Source organism: Gadus morhua, chromosome 9, assembly GCF_902167405.1.
Source record: "Gadus morhua chromosome 9, gadMor3.0, whole genome shotgun sequence".
Taxonomy (NCBI): domain Eukaryota; kingdom Metazoa; phylum Chordata; class Actinopteri; order Gadiformes; family Gadidae; genus Gadus; species Gadus morhua.
Genome location: NC_044056.1, coordinates 7,708,540 through 7,731,039, shown reverse-complemented (window position 1 = coordinate 7,731,039; position 22,500 = coordinate 7,708,540). Strand labels below are relative to the sequence as shown.

Below are 22,500 nucleotides of genomic sequence, written 5' to 3'. Positions count from 1 at the left end.
TGTGAAATGAATGAGCTCCCATGTGGGGCCGTTAAACGCTGAGAAAGCACACACGCACACGCGCACGCATGAACACGCACACACGCGAACACACACGCTCCAAGAGACTTTGAGCTCTGTGCGTTCGCCTCAACAATGTAGTCATTTTCTTTTAGTGCGTTAGTTATAACACATAAGAATTTAAGTACACTTGATCACCGATAAAACTCTCGCAATAATGTGATTCACCCCCGTTTTCATTATGGAAATGGGATATCAATTATGCATTTCATTATGCATGATATTATACATTAAAATGTGGAACTGTCTCCCATTGTGCCTGTGTGACATGAATAAATTCCCAGACCAAAACACACGACGACAGAGCCACCGATCATAATGGGAAGCACTAAAAGAAACCCCAAACGAGGGTTTGAAGCGCAGGGCTGGGTCATTGTTGTGCGGCAGAGACAATGTACTTTGAGTTAGATTATGTTACATTCTGCCTGGCTTTGTACTGGGGGGGAGAAACATTATTCAGAGGTGCGGGAGAATGAATTGTGACTCTTTCAAAGGGCCGGCTCCTTCCATTGTCTCCCCACCGCAACCATAGCAAACGGGGCGTCAAAAGAGCTCCCCTTCTCTCTGTTCCTTTTTATTTTTTTGTTAAAGGATAGCGATTCTGCCCGGCCAGGAGGAGAGGGCAGTAAAACGGGCTTCCGTTTCTTTAGGGGTCGGCCAGATTAGATTGCAGAGGACATCTGTTGTGTGAAGGTGAACTCTCGCTCTCCCTGCTTCCCACTGGCTGACAGGGGGAAGTGTATTGGTGGTGAACCGGAGGAGGCCCGGAGGCATCTACCTTTTCATTTGGTTAATTTCTGCTGGAACCCACTCCGCCCATCCGCCAGGCATCAGGGACGTTCCTAGGGGCCCGGGGGTTGTGGTGGGGAGGGGGGGAGCTGCCTGGCTGCTCTTGTGCAATTCAATTTGACAAGGCATTATGATGTCGGTTTAGCGGCATAAAAGGGCGAAACGCAATTTAATGGGAGACTTTGCCACGCGATGTGCACTGCTAGCTGCCCCTTTCATTATACCCCTACCCCTATATGTCAAGTGAACTAAAAAAGTCGCCTGCCGCTCTCTCCTATATTCTCCGTCATTCATTGTTTGAAAAAAACGGGGTCTTGGAAGAAGGATGAAAAAAACAACAACCTGCCCTGTTACTTTGGACCGTGGTGGCGTTCAACTGATACCAGGAAATGTTTAACCCCTATTGTGGCCACACAAAAGCCAGTTTTAATCCCACTGTGCGAGCCAGGGTGGGCGGGGAGGTTGAACTGGGCGGGGGGGGGGGGGGGGGGGGGGGGGGGGGGGGGGGGGGGGGGGGGGGGGGTAAAAGGGGGCGTGTCCCTCTGTGTCGGGATAGGGGTTAGGGTAGGGACGGGCCGTGAGGGAGGGACGGAGGGCGGGGGGAGTATACGAGTGAAAGGGACCCCGTTCGTTCTCCCTCACTCTCTGTGTGTGAGTGAGAGGAGCGCAGCATCGCTTGGAGTAGCAGGATCTCTCAGGATCTCTCAGGATCTCTCAGGATCTCTCAGGATCTCACAGGATCTCTCAGAATCTCACAGGATCTCTTACTTTGGCGATCCCTACATGGAGCGACCACTTGTTTTCTGTTGACAGCTACAGACATCAATAAAAGGTGAAGTATTCGCTCTGTTTGATTTATACTGGGTACATAGATGGTTAGTTAGTCATGCTGTCGGCTTAGTGTGTGCACACACAACAAAAGTTGTGTGTTTGTGGAAATCTTTCTGTGCCAGAATAGTCCATATTCTGAATAATGCCAGGAGCAGGGGTTTTGTTGCCCTGCAGTAATTGCTGAAGCCGTTGATCATCCTGTTAGTTATTTTTTGCTGAATTGGAGGAACCTATCCCCATTGTAATGACAATAAACAACAGCTCTAAATTTGGAGTCCCTTCCCTGTGATGCGAGGGGAACTCGCGGCAGGGAGTGTGAGAGTTTGGCCGCTCTAATTATCTCAGCTCCCTAGAATGGTGGTTGATTGGGAGGCTTGTCCGCGGCCCCGCTTGGGTTCTCATTATAACGTTAAACCTACAGGCTGCTGTGTTGTTGCTCTGCTCCGTGGGCACACACACACACACACACACACACACACACACACAGACACACACACACACACACACACAGAATAACACACACACACACAGAATAACACACACGCGCACCGGACAGACACACACACGCACCGGACAGACACACACACACACACACACACACACACATACACACATCAACACATAGAAACACACACACACGCACCGGACAGACACACACACACACACACACACACACACACACACACACACACACACACACACACACACACACACACACACACACACACACACACACACACACACACACAGACAAATGAACCAGTGTATCTACTTCGCCAGGACGAACAGGCGCTTGTGACAAATGTTAAATTGCACCTTGCTACCTTGGCTCGTCTGAGTCTGGCTGTTCTCGAACCTTCTAGGTCCACATCCCACTCTGCTCGCACCATCGCCTCACAAACACACCTTCATGCATTCCTCATGTACTCTGGATGATGACTGACTATGCCTTTATTATGCTATATGACTGAGCTTGAAGGGAAGAACTAAAAATAGTTATAATGAACATCGCCCAAGCTCTAGAAAACAGAAAACAGCAGATGGAAACCGTTTCACTAATTTTTACACAGTTTGGCCTCCTCCTGAATCCCACTGGTATTGCATGAAATCATTGGTATCAGACCATACTAAAATACATGCTTACATAAATACTTTAGTGGTGGCTTTCTGACCCACTGGGTAAGCCTATGGTGTTAGGGCCATTGTCTTGCTGTGAAGGGTTTGGTAAAGTGGAGCCTGCTGCAACCTGGTATCATCTCGCTCTCTACCTCTCCACCTCTCTCTCTCTCTCTCTCTCTCTCTCTCTCTCTCTCTCTCTCTCTCTCTCTCTCTCTCTCTCTCTCTCTCTCTCTCTCTCTCCACCACTCTCTCTCTCTCTCTCTCTCTCTCTCCACCACTCTCTCTCTCTCTCTCTCTCTCTCTCTCTCCACCACTCTCTCCTTCTCTCTACCTCTCTGTCTCTCTCTCTCCCTCTCTCAGGGCTATTCAGCCTCCACTCCCCCATCCCTTCTCTTCCCATCACCATGGCAGGCAAGACTGGACATGTGTGTCAGCACTGATCCTAACATGTTCAGGAGGGAGAGGTGGGAGTGGGAGGGTGTGGCAGCGTGGGGCCTGGGGGGGGGGGGGGGGGGGGGGGGGGGGGTGATGGCGGATGGATTGGTGTGGAGGGGGGTGTAGAGGTGTGACAGCAGAGATGGTCGACTGGCCTGCCGTCTTACTCTGGCAGGCTAGCTGTCACAGACGGAGAAACAGCCTTTGACGGCACGGGCACCGTCAAACAGGATTTGGCAGAGGTCACCTCTCCCTTTATTGTATTTATAGATCACAGCCGACAACAGGCCAGAGCCTGGGCCTGTTGAGCTATGTAGGTAAAAGGAATAGTTCAACCGGGGAATTTAAAGGGTTGATTCGGGTGTGGCTTGTCACGGGGGGGTGGTGCCGAGCAGAGCAGCAGCATGGACGATGTAAAGTTCCGCTATTACTACTGCTATGGTGACTACATTTGCATGCATGCATGCAGGCTCATTCGGAAAGGTTTCAATGCTGGTCCTCACTTTCTAGTCTGTTGTTTATGGGCGTTGGGCGTGTCCTGGGAGTTGAGCCAGGATGATGTAGTGTCCAGGGAGTTGGCCCCCCAGCAGAGAGGGACCGGGTTCAGTCTCCACAACGGGGCTTCCTCGGGGCGGATGGCCCAACCCTACTGGGGCCTGAATGTATGAGTGCACTGTGCGTTGCTTCCACTAAAGGACAAATGATAAAGGGTCAATGTGAACCCCACTTAATGTTAAATATAACGATATATACCAACTTACATTTGTTACTATGGGATATTTTAAAAGCAGGCAAATCTCTCTCTTTCAGGTTTATAAATTTGGACCCAGAATCAGCAATTAGTCCCAAATATTTCCGACAATATTTTTTAACATCGAAAAACATCTATTTTAGTTTGCAAGACAAAGGCGGAACGTTTCCAACAGAATGTATCCAAGCCAGAGTTCCCAATTATATATGTGTACTGGTGTGGAGAACTGTACATATGTAATGGAGTGGAAATTCAGAAGGGGGTCTCAAAGGGGTCTCCTCCTCCACCGTATTTAGTGCCACCACTGAAGTCAATAAGCCCTTGCAGGAAGTGAATTGAACTGGCTTCTCCAATCATTTTGCCCATCGATTCCGATGGGTATCTCTGTGTTTGCTCTGACACAGGTCCTCCGATTAGATGTCTCGGACCACAGACATTGATTCATGTTACCCACTTTCCCCGGTAGCCTCACTGTCACAGCAAGCCTGGTCCATCACGGAGTCAGGGTGTGATAGGAGTGTAATGAAGAGGGGGGGCTGTAGAGCAAAGGGAGAGTCTGAGGAATAGAGCAGAGAGGGGAGGGAAAGGGAGAGGGGAGGGAAGGAGAGAGAAGGGGGGAGGGAAAGGGAGAGGAGAATAATAGAGCCGAGAGGAGAGAGAAAGGGAGAGGGGAGGGAAGGAGAGAGAAAGGGGGAGGGAAAGGGAGAGGGAAGGGAAGGAGAGAGAAGGGGAGAGGGGAGGGAAAGGGAGAGGAGAATAATAGAGCCGAGAGGGAAGGAGAGGAGAGAGAAAGAGAGAGGGGAGGGAAGGAGAGAGAAGGGGGGGAGGGAAAGGGAGAGGAGAATAATAGAGCCGAGAGGGAAGGGGAGGAGAGAGAAAGGGAGAGGGGAGGGAAGGAGAGTAGAGGAGGGGGAGAGGAGAGAAAATGCGAGAGGGGAGGGAAAGGGAGAGGAGAGAGTAAGGGAGGGGGGAGGGAGAGGGATGGAGAGAGAATGGGAGAGGGGAGGGAAGGAGAAGAGGGGGAGAGGAGAAAGAACGGGAGAGGGGAGGGAAGGAGAGAGAAAGGGAGAGAAGAGGAATAGACCAGAGAGAGAAGGAGAGGAGAGGGAAGGAGAGGGAAAAAAGAGAGGAGAAGAATATGGGAGAGGAGATGAGATGAGAAGAAATGAGATATAATGGGGAAGGGAGGATGCAAAATAAATGCTAGAAAGAAGAGATGAAAAATGAAGAGGTGAGGAAGGCAGAGGAATAGAGAGAAGAGGAGAGAGCAAAAGGAGAGGATTAGGAGCTGCCACTGAATAAGTCCAGAGTTAGCTATTAGTGGAGATAACAAGGGTAGGCAGAAAAATAAAATGGACAAACTGAATAGCAACACATAACAAATAGCCATGGAAAGGGGAGCTCAGAGAGAGAAATACGAAGAAAGGAGAGAATCCAATAGAAGAGAAATAGAATGCCGATGTAGCACAAAAGCCCTCTGCCTCCATCATTCTGAGTAATCAACTGCGGATTTTCTATCAGCCTGGTGCATGCTGCCAATCATGCACGATAAAGTTAATCAGTATCCTGGCGCGCATTCCCTTTGATTTATCGCTTATGTTAACACCACATGTTCACGGAGTGACCAGAATCAGCTTGGAACAGCCAGGCATTTGGGGAATTGTGTGTGTCGTGCAGATTTTCGGATGGGCACACAGATGTTCTCGGGCAACTTATACGCGTGAAACTACCTCTAAATGACAAAGACGATTCATAGGAGCAGTGTGCTGTGTGTAATCAGGGGAAGGCGGCTGATAATTGGTAGATTATAGCAATAGCAAAAAGGGAGAGCTTGGCCCATTGGGAGGCAAGAGGATATTTGTGTTTGGAAGAAAATATGCATAGCAGTGCATATCAACCCTATCGGATAAGGGATTATTCCGAAGCACGTCTGCTTAACAATGTTGACTTCTGTCCTTGTAGAATAAACTGCATTCCTAATATTCTGCTGTTGCTTTGCTTTTCTTCAGATTTGAGGAATAAACCGGAATACATCCAGGGAAAAGGAGAGGAATTCATCCTTCTCTGGTAAGTAACAAACACTTTTTATTTGATGAATTATCCGTTCCCATCCGCTGCTCTCTTGACATTTAAAACCCCCGCCATCATTTTCCAAAACAGTGTCAATGTTTCCACCTCCGGGCATCAGTCGTTCTTCTTCCTCTCAGTGGCATTTCTCTGCGACAGGAAGTAAACACACGCTCCAACCAGCCAGTCTGGCAAGTGTCTGTAACGCCGCAGCTTAACTTCTTCAAATATTGCCAACATGTGGAAGAATAACTTGATGCAAGTTTTAACACTCTGCACAGCTCAGATGCCCGTACAAGGACGTCTTTCAGATCCGATTGCGTGCCCTTGCCTGTATCCCCCCGATCGCTGCTTTAAAAGCCCTGTTCGGCGAGGCTAGCCCGCCCACCCACAAGAGGAAAAAGGTCAGAATTAGACCCGCATTCTGGCAACTGGTGTCTCTCTAGGCTACGGTTTGAAAGGCACCGCCCACACTCGAAAAGGCTAGTGCGATCGGACAGATAGGAGTAAAAACAGAAGCCCGTGGTTGTCAAGGTAACGTCGTTGTCGCCCGTTGATTCCAGTAGGTGTTGATAGGCTAAAGTGGCCGGGCAGCACTTACAGCTTGGAATGCACTTAGTATCTCTTTCTTGCAGCATAATGCATCATAATGGAGCGCATAGGAAGGCTGACAATTCCCTAATGGCACACAGACAATTAACAAGGAATGGGGAAAATTAACACTTCTCAGGCTGCATCGACTCTAGCAGTGCATTGGGGCCCTCAAGAATTGACTTGACTAAATCACGCCGTGCGTTGGAAGTGACCCTCTTTAGCCTATTTTCGCAGTGCGTCAGGTTTGATTGCTATGTGTGTGTGTTTGTGTGTGTGAGTTTGTGTGTGGCTGTATGTGACCCAGTGGCGTAGTTGATCTAATGTGGTGTGAGTGGAAGTGACATGATGTGATATGTGTCTACCACTTGCTGGTGTGTGAGGGGAGACGATCCTACCACACGCACAGATACACACGCATGCACACATGCATTCACACACAAACACACACATTCCCACACACACACATGCCCATGATTGCAGCACAACACAGTGCTTGTTAGGGGAGTTGGATCCTCTCTGGGCTTACTCTGCCTCCTCTACTGCTTCAAGCTGCCAACTGATTTTCTTGGAAGATAGTACAATGCTCTGGTGCTTCCGTGTTACATTGGAAAAAAAACATAATTAGTGTTGTGTTTTAAGGAAAATTGCTTTGGGAAAGAATTCACCAACTGCTCCTATTATATGCTTAATAATAATTAACTCTTGCAATGAATTTCCTAACTTATCATATTTGTGTATTTTTACCTTTACTTTCACGAATCGTGCATAACGAAATATATAAATGAAAATCCAATACAGCCCGCAATCAGTTTTTGTCTGATGATTTAGAAACACCAATATGTGAGTATTTCATGTTGGAGATTTTGATGATTCATCCCCCCCTCCCCTTTCACTCTCTCTATCTCACTCTCTCTCTCTCTCTTTTATGTGACCCTGGCAGTTGTTGTTGTTGTTGTTGTTGTTGTTGTGGTTGTTGCTGTTGTTGTGAACAGGGCGCTCAATGCAAGCCTTGGCTCCAGGCGAGAGTGGCTGATGCTACACTTTTCAATGACCACTGTGCAACTGGGAGCGAGAGAGAGATGCAGAATGAATACGAGGGAGATAAATCCGGAAGTAAAAGATCGAGAGAGAGAGAGAGAGAGAGAGAGAGAGAGAGAGAGAGAGAGAGAGAGAGAGAGAGAGAGAGAGAGAGAGAGAGAGAGAGAGAGAGAGAGAGAGAGAGAGAGAGAGAGAGAGAGAGAGAGAGAGAGAGAGGTAGTGGGTTAGAGGGAGGCAGATAGAGTGACAGAGGAATACATAGATGGCCATAGTCAGAAGCTGCAGAATGAGCTGCCTGTTTGGGACGCAGTGAGGCGTGAAGAGGTTATTGTGAGCGGCAGCATTCAGGGCCAGAGACCACCCCTTCCACCCCCCCCCCCCCCCCCCCCCCCACCAATCCACCCCAACCAACAGCTCCCCCCCCACCCATCCACCACAACAATCACATCCCCTCCAGGCCCCCCCCCCCCCCCCCCCGGACACCACCCCAATCCCACCCCACCAACCCCTCTCGATAGAAGGCCGTAGAGCTTTCGGGGTACCTCCACAGTGTCCTTTGATTGTGTGTGTGTGTGTGTGTGTGTGTGTGTGTGTGTGTGTGTGTGTGTGTGTGTGTGTGTGTGTGTGTGTGTGTGTGTGTGTGTGTGTGTGTGTGTGTGTGTGTGTGTGTGTGTGTGTGAGGGAGTTGAAACACAGGACCAGTCGGTCGGCTGAAGTTGAACCGTCGTTCTCCCTGACTCGCAATAACAATTTTGTCAGTAATCAGAAAAAACAAATGGTGTAGTCGCAAGACGAAACCTCGTACATCTTAAAACAACATGGACGCCCCTCGGGGGTCATTTATCAATCAAGGGCTAAAAAAAATATGTCCAATTAAAAAACAAACAGTTCAGGGTGAACGAAATGACCATGGAAGCACTACAGGCGACCCTGTAGCAGGTTTTCAGCCCAGCCTGTCTTCGGGTGTTCAGTGGAGATTCGAGTGGTGGCAGATGGCCTCAAAGGCAGCAGCTCACACCCGGGCTGCTCACAGGTTCAGGAGATTTCACTGAGGTGTGTTTCCGATGTCTTTTCCTTTCAACAGCGTTGCGGCTCCTTATTCTGCCAGTCCTACTCAACGTCGACGTAGTGTTGGCGTTGAACTGTGACTGTGTGCGCACGCGCGCGTGTGTGCGCCTGCCCGAGAGTGTGAGTGTGTGTGTGCGCTTGGGTGCTCGGTGTGTTTGTGAGTGCTCGTTGGTGTGTTTGTCTGTGCGCGTGGGTGTGTGTGTTCAAATGTGCGCTCGTGCAAGTGCCCGTGTGTGTGTGTGTCCCTGTGTGCGCGTGCGTGAAAAGTGTGCGTGCCAGTGTGATACAGAGTGGGAGCCTGATTGTGGCAGAGGCTCTGTTTGTCCTCTCTGTGCCTTCCCTGCTGTACCATCCCCTGTTGCAGAGCAGTGTGCTGCTACACGCACCGCCATGCCTGTCCGACCGGCACACAGATGGCCCAAGGACTACTAAGGATTTTCTCTTCCTCCACCTTCTCTTCTCTGTAGCCTGTCCCACTCTGGTCCTCATTTACCACCCCCCCTCCCCCGCATCTCTCTGTGAAGCTCTGCAAAATGTGTCAATCTTTCCCCCCCCTCACACGCGACATTGCAACTGTTGCAGCATTAACCGGGAGGGAACACAGGGAAACAATGACTTGGCAGCGCAGATACGATCTTCCATGACATCCTGTCCTCGCTTGACAGCGTCGTTACGTTCGTGCTATGAATATGAATGCCCAGCCATCCCCGTCAGGAATCCACCGCAATCTACACAAGCCTACTACTACGTTGCTCAGGGATTCATTCAGAATTCCCGCGCCTTCGTGAAATCCTTTGAAGTCTTCGCATATCTGTGTGTGTTTTAGAATGGATCGCAGCCCTCGCCACATCATTGGGATGGGAGTCTGTTTGTTCTGCTGCATATTATGCTGCCTGTGGGCGCCTTGAAAGCCAGGTGTGGGGTTGTTGAAGGCTTGGAGAGGGGGGGGGGGGGGGGGGGGGGGAGGGGGAGTGTAGGGCAAGGCCAAGCCCATCTCCGCTGATCGCTATAAACATTGTGCGGTGCTCCCACAGACTATAGATGGTGGAATTTATATTCAAGCCCCGACTCACCTTTGCCTCGTGAAATCCTAATGAGGGTGCTCCACCTGGAGAGCGAAATAGATGGAGGAAGAGACCGAAAAATCAGGGCACGTACGCTCCCGAACGCACGCACGCACACACACGCGCAGGCACATATATGCCTGCCTATGAGGCATGAACGCGCCTTATCTCTGTCTGAGATATGGTTGCTAGGTGATGTCAAGGATTTTTTGTTACAAATGTTGCTAGCAAGTGACCTTACGCACACGATCATCCCTCCGCGAAAAGCTGTTGAAAGAGGATGGAGAATCCTTCGGTACATGCTTCTGCACCAGTCAACGCTGCCTATCTGCTGCTGCCATGATCATCCATCATCGTCAGGTTCCACACACACAGCCTCATAGTAGCACTCCCATTCCTGTAGAGGGACATGGTAGCATTCCCAGTATGGTAGCACTCCCATTCGTGTAGAGGGACATGGTAGCATTCCCAGCATGGTAGCATTCCCAGCCCTGTAGATGGACATGGTAGCGTTTCCAACCCTGCAGATGGAGATGGTAGCATTCACAGCATGGTAGCATTCCCAGACCTGTAGATGGACATGGTAGCATTCCCAGTATGGTAGCGTTCCCCAGCCCTGTAGAAGGACATGGTAGCATTCCCCAGCACTGTAGAATGACTCCTGCAAGGGCTGGCCCAGTCCCTCAGTCAGTCAGTCATACATTCAGTCATTCAGTCAGTCATTCAGTCAGTAAGTCAGTCAGTCAGTCCGGGCCCTGATGCAGTCCTCCAGGACCACTTCCTACGGATGGCTGAGTGGTGGAGTTGGCTGAAAAAAACCCTGCAGGCTCCAGCGTGGCTTCATGGGCCTATTAGGGCCACTCTCTGCAGCAGCAGCAGCAGATACTTGTGTTGCATTAGGGCCAGGGCCCGGGTTCGATCTCCAGCCAAAGATAGACCCTGCCGCAGATGTTACGATGGATGTTATGGCGGAAGCCAGGCGGACTGTTAGTGTTAAATAGGAGCCGTGTTTCCACTGGAATCGCAGTTTGACAAATGAGGGGTGATGTTGCCGGCAGTGGGGAGCAGTGGTTGTTTTGGGGGGGGCCATTATTCCTGACGGAGGCAGACGGCAGGATCTCTGCAGAGATAGAACACTTAGCCTCAGCAGATTTATACTCCGGCACAGGCACGTCGCCCGGATCCCTCAAAGTGAGCGCCATAAAAAGTGAAGGGCGTTTTTTTTTAGTTTTGGGAAACTTGTCGATTGAGTTGTCGTGTTTACTCTTACTTGGCGTCGGCGTTGTGTTGACAGTGCAGCAGTGGGAAAAAGATGGACAATTAAAAGAAAGTGTCGCTTTTCGTCGGTGGATAGTAAATAAATGATCATTTCAAACATGGACCCAAGAGACAGAGTATACTAAACATGTTTTTTTTTTTTTTACTTTGGCTTCGTTCCAGCTGGCTGCCTACATAACAGAAACAGAAACTAACCGCGATATTATTAAATGTTCAATCTCTCGTTTCACGACGTGTCCTGTAAATTAAATTGGGTCATCCACATTACCATAAATCCCGTCAATTCACTGGTGTAGTATCACAGACTGCCTAGCCCAGCCACAGAACCATATTAAATCAAGTTTATTTTTATTCAGATGGGAAGCAAATCTGCAATACTCAGCGATGTTGTTGAGTTTGGAGAAAGATTCAGATCACTTTACTCAGGGCTGGCTTTTGTGAAATGTTGCTCTCTGTTGTGTGTGTTGAGTTTAGCATATGAACACATGACTTGTGAAGAGGGGAGGCCTTAGCTACAGCAGGCCTCATAGAAGCTCATTCACGCCCTGCCAAAGAGGGAATATTTGAACACTGTGCCCTCCTTTTATATTCATATTTAAATACAAACACGTTGAAGTCTGGCTTTTTGCATCTCATTGAGATCCCTATTGCTTTCCTACAGACATAATCAATTGTTCAAAAGTCTATATTTAAATATGGTCACTTGTTGTGGCATTAAAAATATATATATCTTATTGCTTTTATGTCGCTTATTTTGGATTTTAGGAGAGGTTCATTTTGTTGTTGTCAATTCCTTTAAAAAAAGAAGAAGGAAGAAATGTATATTTTCTCACAGTATGAAAGACCATTGTGTGGATCCTCTCTGTCTTAGATTGGACGCTGGGTCCTTTTAGGAAGCACTGGGCTGGAAATGATTTGTATTCACCTGCCTCCACTGAATGGAGCTGAGGAGGGGCTGAGGGGATAGAGTGAGATAGAGACAAAGAGAGCAAGAGAGAGAGAGAGAGAGAGAGAGAGTGAGAGGAAGATAGACAGCCACTAGCCACATTTTTTTTCTTATATTGTCCGGTATATGATGATATTAAATGGTACTGACATTCAAACACATTTGTTATCCAACCAGATTGTTACATAACTTTTGTTTCTTACACAAACTACAAATAGAACGTTGTACACTTGTCCTACAAAACAAACAAAAATCGACAGTATATTTAAAAGCCAGGGTTCTGTAGTTATTCCCGATTTTATGAAGCATAGCTGGTCAATTCCCACGATGGTTTGGTGTTAAACAAACCGACAGCAAACTAATCCTCCAAAAGCCCAATAGAATGCATCAATAAATCTAATTTCCTGGTCTTTCCAGTCTCCCTGTGTTTTTCCTTTTGCATAAAGCGCTTTCTCTTCTTCTCCCTCTCCCTCTCCCTCTCTCTCTCTCTCTCTCTCTCCTTCCTCATGGTCTCTCTCTCTCTCTCTCTCTCTCTCTCTCTCTCTCTCTCTCTCTCTACCGGGGAGCGGGGATTCTTCTCTCAGCAATCACAAAGAAGACAAAGTGGGCCCGGGACGGGGAGTAATGAGGAACTCCTCTCTTACAGTGTTACATATGGAGGAGCCACGGTGTGGGGAGGCCTGCTGGTCACAATGGAGGGTTTTGGAGAGGTCCGGAGCTCCACCAGAGACCTCCACCACCACCACCACCACCACCACCACCACCACCACCTTTTGATTGAGTTTCCCCAGCGTTAGGATCCAGTGTTATCGGAGGGACTCATTCTGTGTGATGGTGGGGCTGATGATGGTGGTGGGTAGGGTAGAGGTTCAAAGTGGGGGTGAGGAGGACCCTCCTCCATGCTGACCTTTTTACACAGACAGGTGGAGTGAAGTGGAGCGGGGTTGGGGTGGTGGTGGTGGCGGTGGTGGGGGCTGAGCTTTTGTGATGCCGTGTGTGTGTGTGTGTGTGTGTGTGTGTGTGTGTGAAGGCGGAGGCGGCCCTTAATAACACTAGCTCTACCGGTGGCCAGGACTCCACCTGCCAGGGTTTGTTTGGATTCTCTCCTTACACGCTGCTTTCCCACGGGGGTGAATCGGACGCGGCGGTAACACGGGTTAATAACACATTGTTCCCCGGGTTGCTCTTACGCTGCAGATACACAACCAGGCATCTGATGTTGTCGGCAGATTTCAACCCGACTGAATGGCACCACAACAATGCGCCCGGGCGGGTTTCAATGACCCCCTTTCGGATCTCCGGCCCATATCAGCACAATGCAAATTTCACTGAAAGCACGTCCATTGGAAAGTGCAGCAGGGAGGACGGCACCAGAAAGCTCTGGTGTCGTTAACCGTCACGGGGAGCGTACACAGGGTGGGAGAGAACCTGTGTCTTGTGTGCTGCCACCACGCAGCAGAGCGAGTCCGTCAACACGGGGCACTGCTGTGCTGGGAGCTGGGGCTTTGTGTGTGTGTGTGTGTGTGTGTGTGTGTGTGTGTGTGTGTGTGTGTGTGTGTGTGTGTGTGTGTGTGTGTGTGTGTGTGTGTGTGTGTGTGTGTGTGTGTGTGTGTGTGTGCGTGCGTGCGCCCATGTGTGTGTGTGTGTGTGTGAGCCCGCCCGTGTGTGTGTATGCATGCGTGCATGTGCGTGTGTGTGTGTGCATGGCGTGCATGTGTTTGCATTATGCGTGTGCATGTGAACGATAATTTGAATGTGGAACCAATATGTAGCATTCTCTCTCACAGCAGACTCTTTTAGTCATAAGCCCTAAGCTTTAGGTAAACCTGACATCGTGGCCCCGTCTCCAGAAAGCTCTTCACACGGAGTAAGCCATCCGGTTGAGACATGCCGACCACGCTGAGATTCTAATCACGGCCCTTTTGTTGAGCTCCGCGGTGCACTTTTTCTTTTTCTTTTTTTTCTTATCCGGCGGGCCGAGCAGATGTTAGGCGTACAGTTTGTTTCTACAGCCTCGGGATGACAAATGGGCCCCAGCCACTTTGTCCGGCGGCGTCTCCTTATTATTTATTTTTTCTCTCTCTCTCTCTCTCTCTCTCCGTGTCCATGTGTCTGTGTTTGAGGAGAGGATTGACGTCTCTGTCGGCATGAGGATTGGGAGAACACTGCTTGATTGCCATGGATACAGAGTGCCCTTTTTTGGAGTGCAATTTCTCTCTCTCGGTCTCTCGGTCTCTCGGTCTCTCTGCCTCTCTCTTCTCGACTGAAATGAGTTCAAGTGGAATCTGTGCAGCCGGTGAACTTTTTCCCCCACTTAATGTTACAGAATAGGCTATATTTAGACATTTTGTTCCTTTTATGATTGTGTTTTTGGACAGGATGTGCTAATAAATTAACTGTATACGTGTAGTCATAGGGGCGGTTTTGCTTGGCTTTTAAATGTGACGTTCAGGATTTTTTAACATGGACCCCATTTGCCGGTCTAAAATCCTAATCCGGAAAATAATTTTTGGAATTGGTCTGTAGTTAAGCGAAAAGGTTGCAGTCGTAATCCACAAAAAAGGGCTGCAACGTAATCCTGTGAGCCAATAATGTCCCGGCGATGGATCTCCTCCAAAAATGCTCGATCTGCCCAGGCTCAGATTATATTCTCACATTATAACAGAATCCCTACAGAGAAATATGTTTTCTTTCTTTACATTTTGCCTACTCCGGTCTGTTTGTTATTGTGACAGACCGAGTCTCGCTCAAGGACAAATCCTGCCCGAGTTGCTGCAGAGAAAGGTGGAAATATCGGTGAGAGCTGGAGTGAGGAGAGGCTGTTGTGTAGGACTACAGAAAGGATAGCTTAGTGTTATCCAAAGGATTTGGATGATGGAGAGAGTTGGAGATTCTAATGACGATAGGGACATTTCCTGGAACAAGGCAACAGCTACACTCTCACGAGAGTGCACGAGTTCTGCTGGACACAATGCCAGTCAAGACTGTATCAAGCAAGTTAAAGAATAAAGTTCTATATCTCTATACAGGGATACTTTCTTCAATGTTAATGATCGTAAAATAGCGTCCATGTCGAAAGATCTCATTGAACAAGTCGGTAAGTGCAGCAAATGGCTCTTAGTGTGGAAGCCTCCCACTCGCCTTCTCCCTTTGCAGACCGTAATGACTGGCAGCTCTGCAGAGACAGGCCTCACCTTCCAACATAACCCCAAGTGTCTAGCCATAAACTGTCTTGGTTGAAAGGACTCTCCTCCGTTCTATACACTATAGCTCTGTGAGTCAGCCAGGGTACACACACACACAGATGCTCAGGGAACGAGTTGGTTTTTAGGGGGTAATGGCAGCACATTGTTTCATGTAATTCAGTAGTTACTGTGCCAGTACTAGATCGTATTAAATGAAGGTCAAGGTCAAATCCTCTGTATGCCTTTAAATGCTTGCTCTATCTCAGCCTTGGGCTGCTTTGAATGAATTCCCCCATTAATATCCGCACTGACTTAATTCTTCAGTAATGAGATACTCTGAGTGCACTATTATCTTTTCGAGCGACTTAATAACATTTTAACATTGTGGGTCGTTGTTTGGTATCTCGAATTCCACTCCTGCAAGTTAACAACCTGCTAAAAATAGCGACTGGGGAAGAGTTCCCACACAGTGCATAATCAAACGTGGACCCTGTCCGAAACGACCGCTGTTGACATGTAAGTAAGCTGCCCGAGACAGGTGTCTGGTCTCGGTTGAGGGTGAAATGGCTTGATTCTGCTCGGTTCAGGGTGAACCGGGAAGGAATTTCCACCCTAGCGCTTTCATCTCCGGCATCGTTTAGCGGAGAGCGGCTCCTCGTCTGAATGCTAATGAGCGGAGCCTCTTCAGAACTAGCGGCGCCCGCAGTGATTAGCATGTCGGTGAAGGGGGGGACAGTGAGTGAATCCCACAGTGTTGGGCGGCGGGGGGGGGGGGGGGGGGGGAGAAGGAGAGCCACCTTGGTGAATGCCAATGTGCGGTGTTGCTGTGTGAAGAGAAAGTGACCGGACACACTGCCCTCGCGTCGTGTGTACATGTGAGAACACGCTGACAGACTTGAGAGTCTTAATGATCTGTTGCCAATGCAGCGCAATTTAGATGGTGTTGTCATCCAACGGCTGTGTGGTATTACTGTAATGTGTATAAGGAAGACTATCGGCGTTTGGTAGTGTTTAGCATTCTGATGTAAATGCAATTTTGCATGAATTGTGATCTGAATGTGTGCCTTACAAAAATGCAACAAGGTGGTTGTGATTTTGGCTCTGGCCAAATCAGTATTTATCTTACCAAGCAACGAGGGAGAGGATACAAATAGCATGTTGATTGTGTAGCAGATGAATAATACATGGCTCTTATTGTGTGCCTTTGCAACGCGCAGATGAAGGGCTGTTCTTTAGGGACAGGGTTCCCAAACAACAGGACCTCGATTCATATGTTAACCACACCAATTATTTGCATACCACCCCCCCCACCCCCACAATTATAAAAGCTAATGAGAGGATTATGGGAAACGTACGGTGAAGCCAGCATGAGGAATGTCTATTGTGACCGCAGGGATGAGGCCTTCCCGAGTTGTCCAACTTTTCCAAACGTCAAATGTGCCTGATCTGATCCCTGATTCTTCCAGTTCATTAAAAGCACCCGCCACGTGAACACTTACTTCTGAACTTTGAAACCATACTTAATAGAAACCAATGCCTAATGCTGGCGAATGTTTATTAAGCGTTTTTTTTAAAACCCGTTTTTATTTAATCCTTTTGCTTCCATTAATGGTTAACGGTACCATTTTCCTGTCTAAACACCCCCCAACCCCGGCCACATCTTCGACTTTCCAAGCAGAGCTACGCCCCGGGCTTCCATCCTCATCATTGCCCTCTGATGTTGAACCTCTCAGCCAACCGGTCCAAACCCCCCCCCACCCCCCCCCCCCCCCCTCTTCCCAATCGTTAAGTCCTCCAACTGTGTAACGATCCCACTTCCCGACAGGCTTCCAGCCCACGGACCCCTGTCCCGAACCAGAGGTGGTAGCACCACGTATCCCATCTCTCCTAAGGAAGCATCCCCCCTCCCAACTCCCCCTTCCACTCTATTAGGGGTGCTAAGCCATTCTCATCACTGCCTTCCACATATTCAATCTTCAGGGGGGGTCACTTCTGTTGCACCGGGGGCTCACAGAACACTGATTGTAGGCACCATCAATGGCGGCGATTATAGCGGTTAATTAGGGGTTTTGTGGCCTAAAAAAACAACCCTGCCTGCCCTTTCATCACGTTTGTGCCTTGCATTACTGATGCAAGCCGCGATCAGGGCTGCGCTGTTACATCACCGTTGTCTCACATGGTGCTGAATCGACCGATGCTGCAAGTTAAACGAAACGAAGGGGTAAAGTATTTCCCCTCCAACCGGGGAGTACTCTTTTACTACCGCGAGGAGGTTTCATTCTCACTCCCCGTCATCTCCGTCTGTGCTGAGACACGCAACGCCCCTCACGTTCCGGGATCGCGTGTGTGTGTGTGTGTGTGTGTGTGTGTGTGTGTGTGTATGTGTGTGTGTGTGTGTATGTGTGTGTGTGTGCGCACCGCGCGTGCAGCACCTTTGACACGAGAATAAAACCAATTAGTTTAGGGATGGGGAAGTAGTTGGCCAAGGGAAAATGACAATGGGTTAATTGAAGAGGCCGGCTGAATGAGGGGCCGGACAGCTCTGTGCTGCTTTTACATTCAAGGCTTTCTTTCAAAATAACCAGAAAGTGTGAGAGAGAGAGAGAGAGAGAGAGAGAGAGAGAGAGAGAGAATTAGAAAGAGAGAGACTGAAAGAAAAGCCAGTCCAGTGTAAGGTGGTCCGATATAGTACCGGACCGTAATTACTGTCACAGCTTTACACTCGGCCGCCAGGGAATGATTTGCACACATATTAGTTACAATAATAAGATGTCAAGGTGTTGAACTTCACCAGTATGCCGTGGCATTTCAAGCACTCAACTAGGGCATGTTTATCTGCTGCGTCTCCCACGCAGGGGAGATGTTTGGACATGTAAAATTACGCTTGTTGATTTCTTTTCTAACTTCTGAAACGGGTAAACACTTTGATTGGATTGTTTGTCTGATCGGAATAAAGTGTGGTTAAACTTTCCTCAAGTCGGCGTTGTAGCAAACCCCGATAAACAAGGACGCGGAAAGCAGAATAATAGATACAGCTGTTGTAATATACTGTGATGGAAATGGTTTGTTCATCGACTGCTGCCGCCCTTCAGGAAGCAATTGCTTTCTCCTCATCCGCACAAATCATTGGAGTATTGAAGGAGCGAGTCACATGGTGTACCTGCTTACGATAAACGATAAATGTTTGGTAACCTTGTCATCTTGTCATATTGATGTGTAGCACATTCTCATTAGATGGTCAAACCATAAACTTCATCTGTCTTCTGGTTTGGTAAATGGCTATATTGGTAATATTGTTTTATTTTAGATTCCCCCTCCATCCAACCCGATCTACAACATTTAACTGGAAGGCATACATCATGCGCAGGCCTGGGGCCGGGGCCAGTCATGTTCCTCTGGCCCCCGAGGGACCCCCACTGAGAGGGGCTGAAGGGGGGGCTGCCTCACTTCAAATACACTACTGCACCCCACTGCCCGGGGCATCATTATTAATAATACGGGCATCAAACACGCACGTGCGTGTGCACACACGCTCAAAGGCACACACAGGCATGCACGCACACACACACATGCATGCGTGCGCACACATACTCGCTCACGCGTGCATGCAAGCACACATCACACGTACGTATACCCTCTTTCACCCTCAATTTCACTCTCTTGCACACACACACGCACATTCAGCGGCGCACTTGAACACTCTCACGTCCACACGTTCAGAGTCTGTGGACGTTTGGATGTGAGAATGTGTGTATGTGGCGCAGACACACACTCCACACATCCACAGACACGCACTCTCACGTCCACACATCCACAGAAACGCACTCTCGCATCCACACCCGCTGACCAGCTGTGGAGTTGTGCTGAGTGGGACGCAACACCTCATTAATTTGGGAAATGAATCCTGAATGAAGCCCTGGCTCGCTTCCAGATAAGAATCCCTTGGCTGTCGGGGATCCACCATAAAATGTATAATTAACACATTTATTCTCTCACCGTCACGCTCTGTCCTCTCCCTCGCGTACACTCGATGGTGCGCATTGTCCGACCCGTGCTACACTAAATGGTTTAACTTCACGCATTATAGCCGCCACGGCGGTAATGAGTTATCTTGAATTGCTTTGGGAAAAAAATATCATCTTAATGGCAATATTTGACGTTTTCAAGAAACGGGGGGGGGGGTTGAATACATGATTACAGTGAGTCCTCCTATATATTAAGGGACCAACGGTGATGCCAACGCGTCCGAAGGCGGCGGGATTGATCTGCGTGTGACCGCTCGGCACCCCCTGCTTGCAATCTACAAATTAAATTGATGAAGTCGCCCCCACAGATCGCGCTGTGTCAAAGCCCCAGGACTTGAGCTGCCTGATGGGTTACACGGCATGGGCTGATTGGCTGCCCCAGGCGGGTGCCCCCCCTCACCCCCTGAGAGAGAACGCCATGGCCCAGGGGCAGTAGACATCACCCCCGGTCCCCTTTCTCTAGAGCTGCTGCTGAATCACAGCTCGCATCAGGCAGCGCTCACCAATATATACAGGCTCCCCAACGGATGTCCGGGGACCAGTGGCTGCCTTGTTGCCTGCCTTGCTTACTCCCCCCCCTTCCCTTCCCCGTCTCACCCTCCCCCAAGTTGACATTGAAGTCCCAGAGCCCCGATTAAAGGTCCACCATGCCCAGCACACAGCACTGGTCCCAGTACAGCCCTGCTCCAGCCCTCCTCCAACAGTCCAGAAGAGTGCAGACTACGGAAAGGGTCCAGGATCATTTTTAACATGCTTTATTTAACACGCCATCAAGCAATTGTTATTATTCTGACAATTACGTTGCTGTTCTGTTCGCGTGTGTTTTTAAGGGGAATTCACCCCAGGTTTCCCGAGGTAGCTGTGACCTTTTCATTCTGTATGCCGGTGTGGATGTCTGTCGTAAGATGTGCACTCAACGGCTAGATAAGGTCGTAATTTGCATGACAGACAAATGGCACCTTGATTTGTGTTCCCCGTTATTATACAGCAGCAAACTTCCATGCGAGAAATGATGGTGTACAATTATTTGTTTGTTCTCTACAGGCAAGAAGCTTTCGCTGCCTGGCCAAATTGACCCATCAAAACGTACTTCCGGCGTCTGGTCGTTCACAAGTAGCACTTATTCTTTTTCATGTAAAAAACATGTTTCATGTGTATATCACATCATCATCTCTTTTATAAGGTCAAGAATTTCACAATATCAGAAAGGAAGTGAAGCATCGCTTCTATACAGACACTCTTTCTTCTACACCCCTCCCTTACTTGGGACATGATGTCCTCCTAGGCTGAAATCTGTCCCTCCGAACTCACAGAGGACACGTCTTATTACCACAGCCACCGTGCTGGCATTCAGCTAATGGCCTCCAATCTTTTGGTCCCCTAATGCGGCCTCATTCCGGATCGGTCCACCGGGGGGGGATGGGTGGGGGGACGGGGGGGGCGGGGGTCAGTCAATCAGTCAGTCAATCAGACAGGCAGAGAGATTGGAGAGCCAGAGTGAGAGATGGGAGGGGACAGATAAGTCCCGTCCGCCCGGATATGTCATTCAAAGGCTGACGTGATCAATATGAGGGGGCATGGGGGGGGGGGGGGCCCTTTGGGGTATGTGGCCCTGCAAGGTGATTAGCAGCACTAAGTGAGGTCGCTTGGTCCCCCGTCGACCCTGGTTAATATAGGATTTCTATGGTTGGGGGGGCCTCCATCCCGCTAGATCAAAAAGATAGTTTTTCCAGCTAACTGCACTGCATGTGGAACAGCATTGATCCATGACTAGGGGCCATCTGTACTCTGTAGCGCTCTCTCTCTCTCTCTCTCTCTCTCTCTCTCTCTCTCTCTCTCTCTCTCTCTCTCTCTCTCTCTCTCTCTCTCTCTCTCTCTCTCTCTCTCTCTCTCTCTGTCCCCCTCTCCCTCTGTGCCTCTGTCTTTCTTTCATTTCAGCGATGAGGAGTTGTTGTGTCTCTCGCTCTCTCTTTCTCTTCCGTCCTTGTCCGTCAGTATGCTGCTGAATAGGACTCATAACAAACGTGGTATTGTCCGTCGTGATTGATCATCATGGATACTCCATGTTGCATGCAAGCCAATACTTTGGCTCTCTATGTATTTGTTCTTCTCTCCCCCTTTGTCGCAACACCATTCTATACCGCTATTCTGTGTTTTGAAATAGCGCTGGTTATTTTTATGAAAGGTGAATTAACTTAGAAGGATGGCGGTTTGTTTGTGTATCTGTATTCTGTTGTTTTTGGAATCGGAATCAGATTCTGATTTCTTTTATTTTTCCCAAGTGACTTGGGGAGAGTGGGGAATATAAGTCATAAAGCAACACGATATGAGAAAAAGTACGCACAAAATATGGACGAGGAAGAAGTAAAACCATACATGAATCAACAATATTTAGACACTAAGTTATTAAGAACTATAAATTACGATGCAATGAGAGGGTTAGAGCAGGCTGTGAAAACAGTATGGGGCATGTGCACTTTAATTAGAATTAATATAATAAATAGCGCTAAATATTTATCTTGTATAATCTTCCCTGCATGTTGTGCAGTAAATTGCATACATGTTAATTTTTTGCAAACGGCAAGGTGTTTATATTGAAGTTGTGAGTCTCTCTCTCTCTCTCTCTCTCACTCTCACTCTCACTCTCACTCTCACTCTCACACTCACTCTCACACTCACTCTCACTCTCTCTCCCTCCCTCTCTCCCCCTCTCTTCTCCTCAATATTAATTGATTGTATTACTTAACTCTATGCCTGCATGTAGTGCGGTAAATTGTATCCATGTAAGTTTTTGCACACTGCAAAGGAATTCTATATTCAAGTTTTGACTCTCTCTCTCTCTCCACCCCTCTCTCCCCCTCTCTCCCCCTCTCTCCCCGTGCAGTGTTGAACGTGCAGCAGCGTGTGTCTTCAGACCTCAGTGAGGTACAGAGCTGAGCCAAGGGGACTGAACTGCTGCGTCCGGGGGGGGTGGGGGCCTAAACGTCACACAGCTGCCATGGAGAGGAGAGGAAGGATGGGTTTAGCTGCACCACCAACATCCTCACCACCATCTTCATCATCATCATCACCGTTGCTGGTCCTACTGGTCCTGTCACTACTGGGAACCCTGGTCACAACACTGGAGGTCCCTCTAGACCGTAAGCATACAGCTCCCTGCTAAAGACGACCAGTGTAGGAAGTCTACTCATTGGGGTTTGATATCATTGAGTGAATATGATTTTAAAGGAGTATAAAGTAGATCGTAAAT

General features: G+C 48.8%; 1 protein-coding gene across 15 annotated transcripts in view; it reads left to right on the top strand.

Moving 5' to 3' along the window:
• Positions 1 to 22,500, top strand: part of LOC115550604 (neuronal cell adhesion molecule) — a 76,364-nt gene that overhangs the window by 25,897 nt on the left and 27,967 nt on the right. For 12 of the 15 annotated variants that reach the window (XM_030365778.1, XM_030365787.1, XM_030365775.1 and 9 more), the window contains exons 1-3: positions 1,484 to 1,681; positions 5,995 to 6,052; positions 22,135 to 22,390. In XM_030365778.1, the coding sequence (XP_030221638.1) occupies positions 22,249 to 22,390 (142 nt within the window). In that variant the 5' untranslated portion in view covers positions 1,484 to 1,681; positions 5,995 to 6,052; positions 22,135 to 22,248. Of the gene's footprint in view, positions 1 to 1,483; positions 1,682 to 5,994; positions 6,053 to 22,134; positions 22,391 to 22,500 lie in introns of those variants that run through there. The other 3 variants (XM_030365785.1, XM_030365784.1, XM_030365773.1) reach the window with 2 other exon arrangements.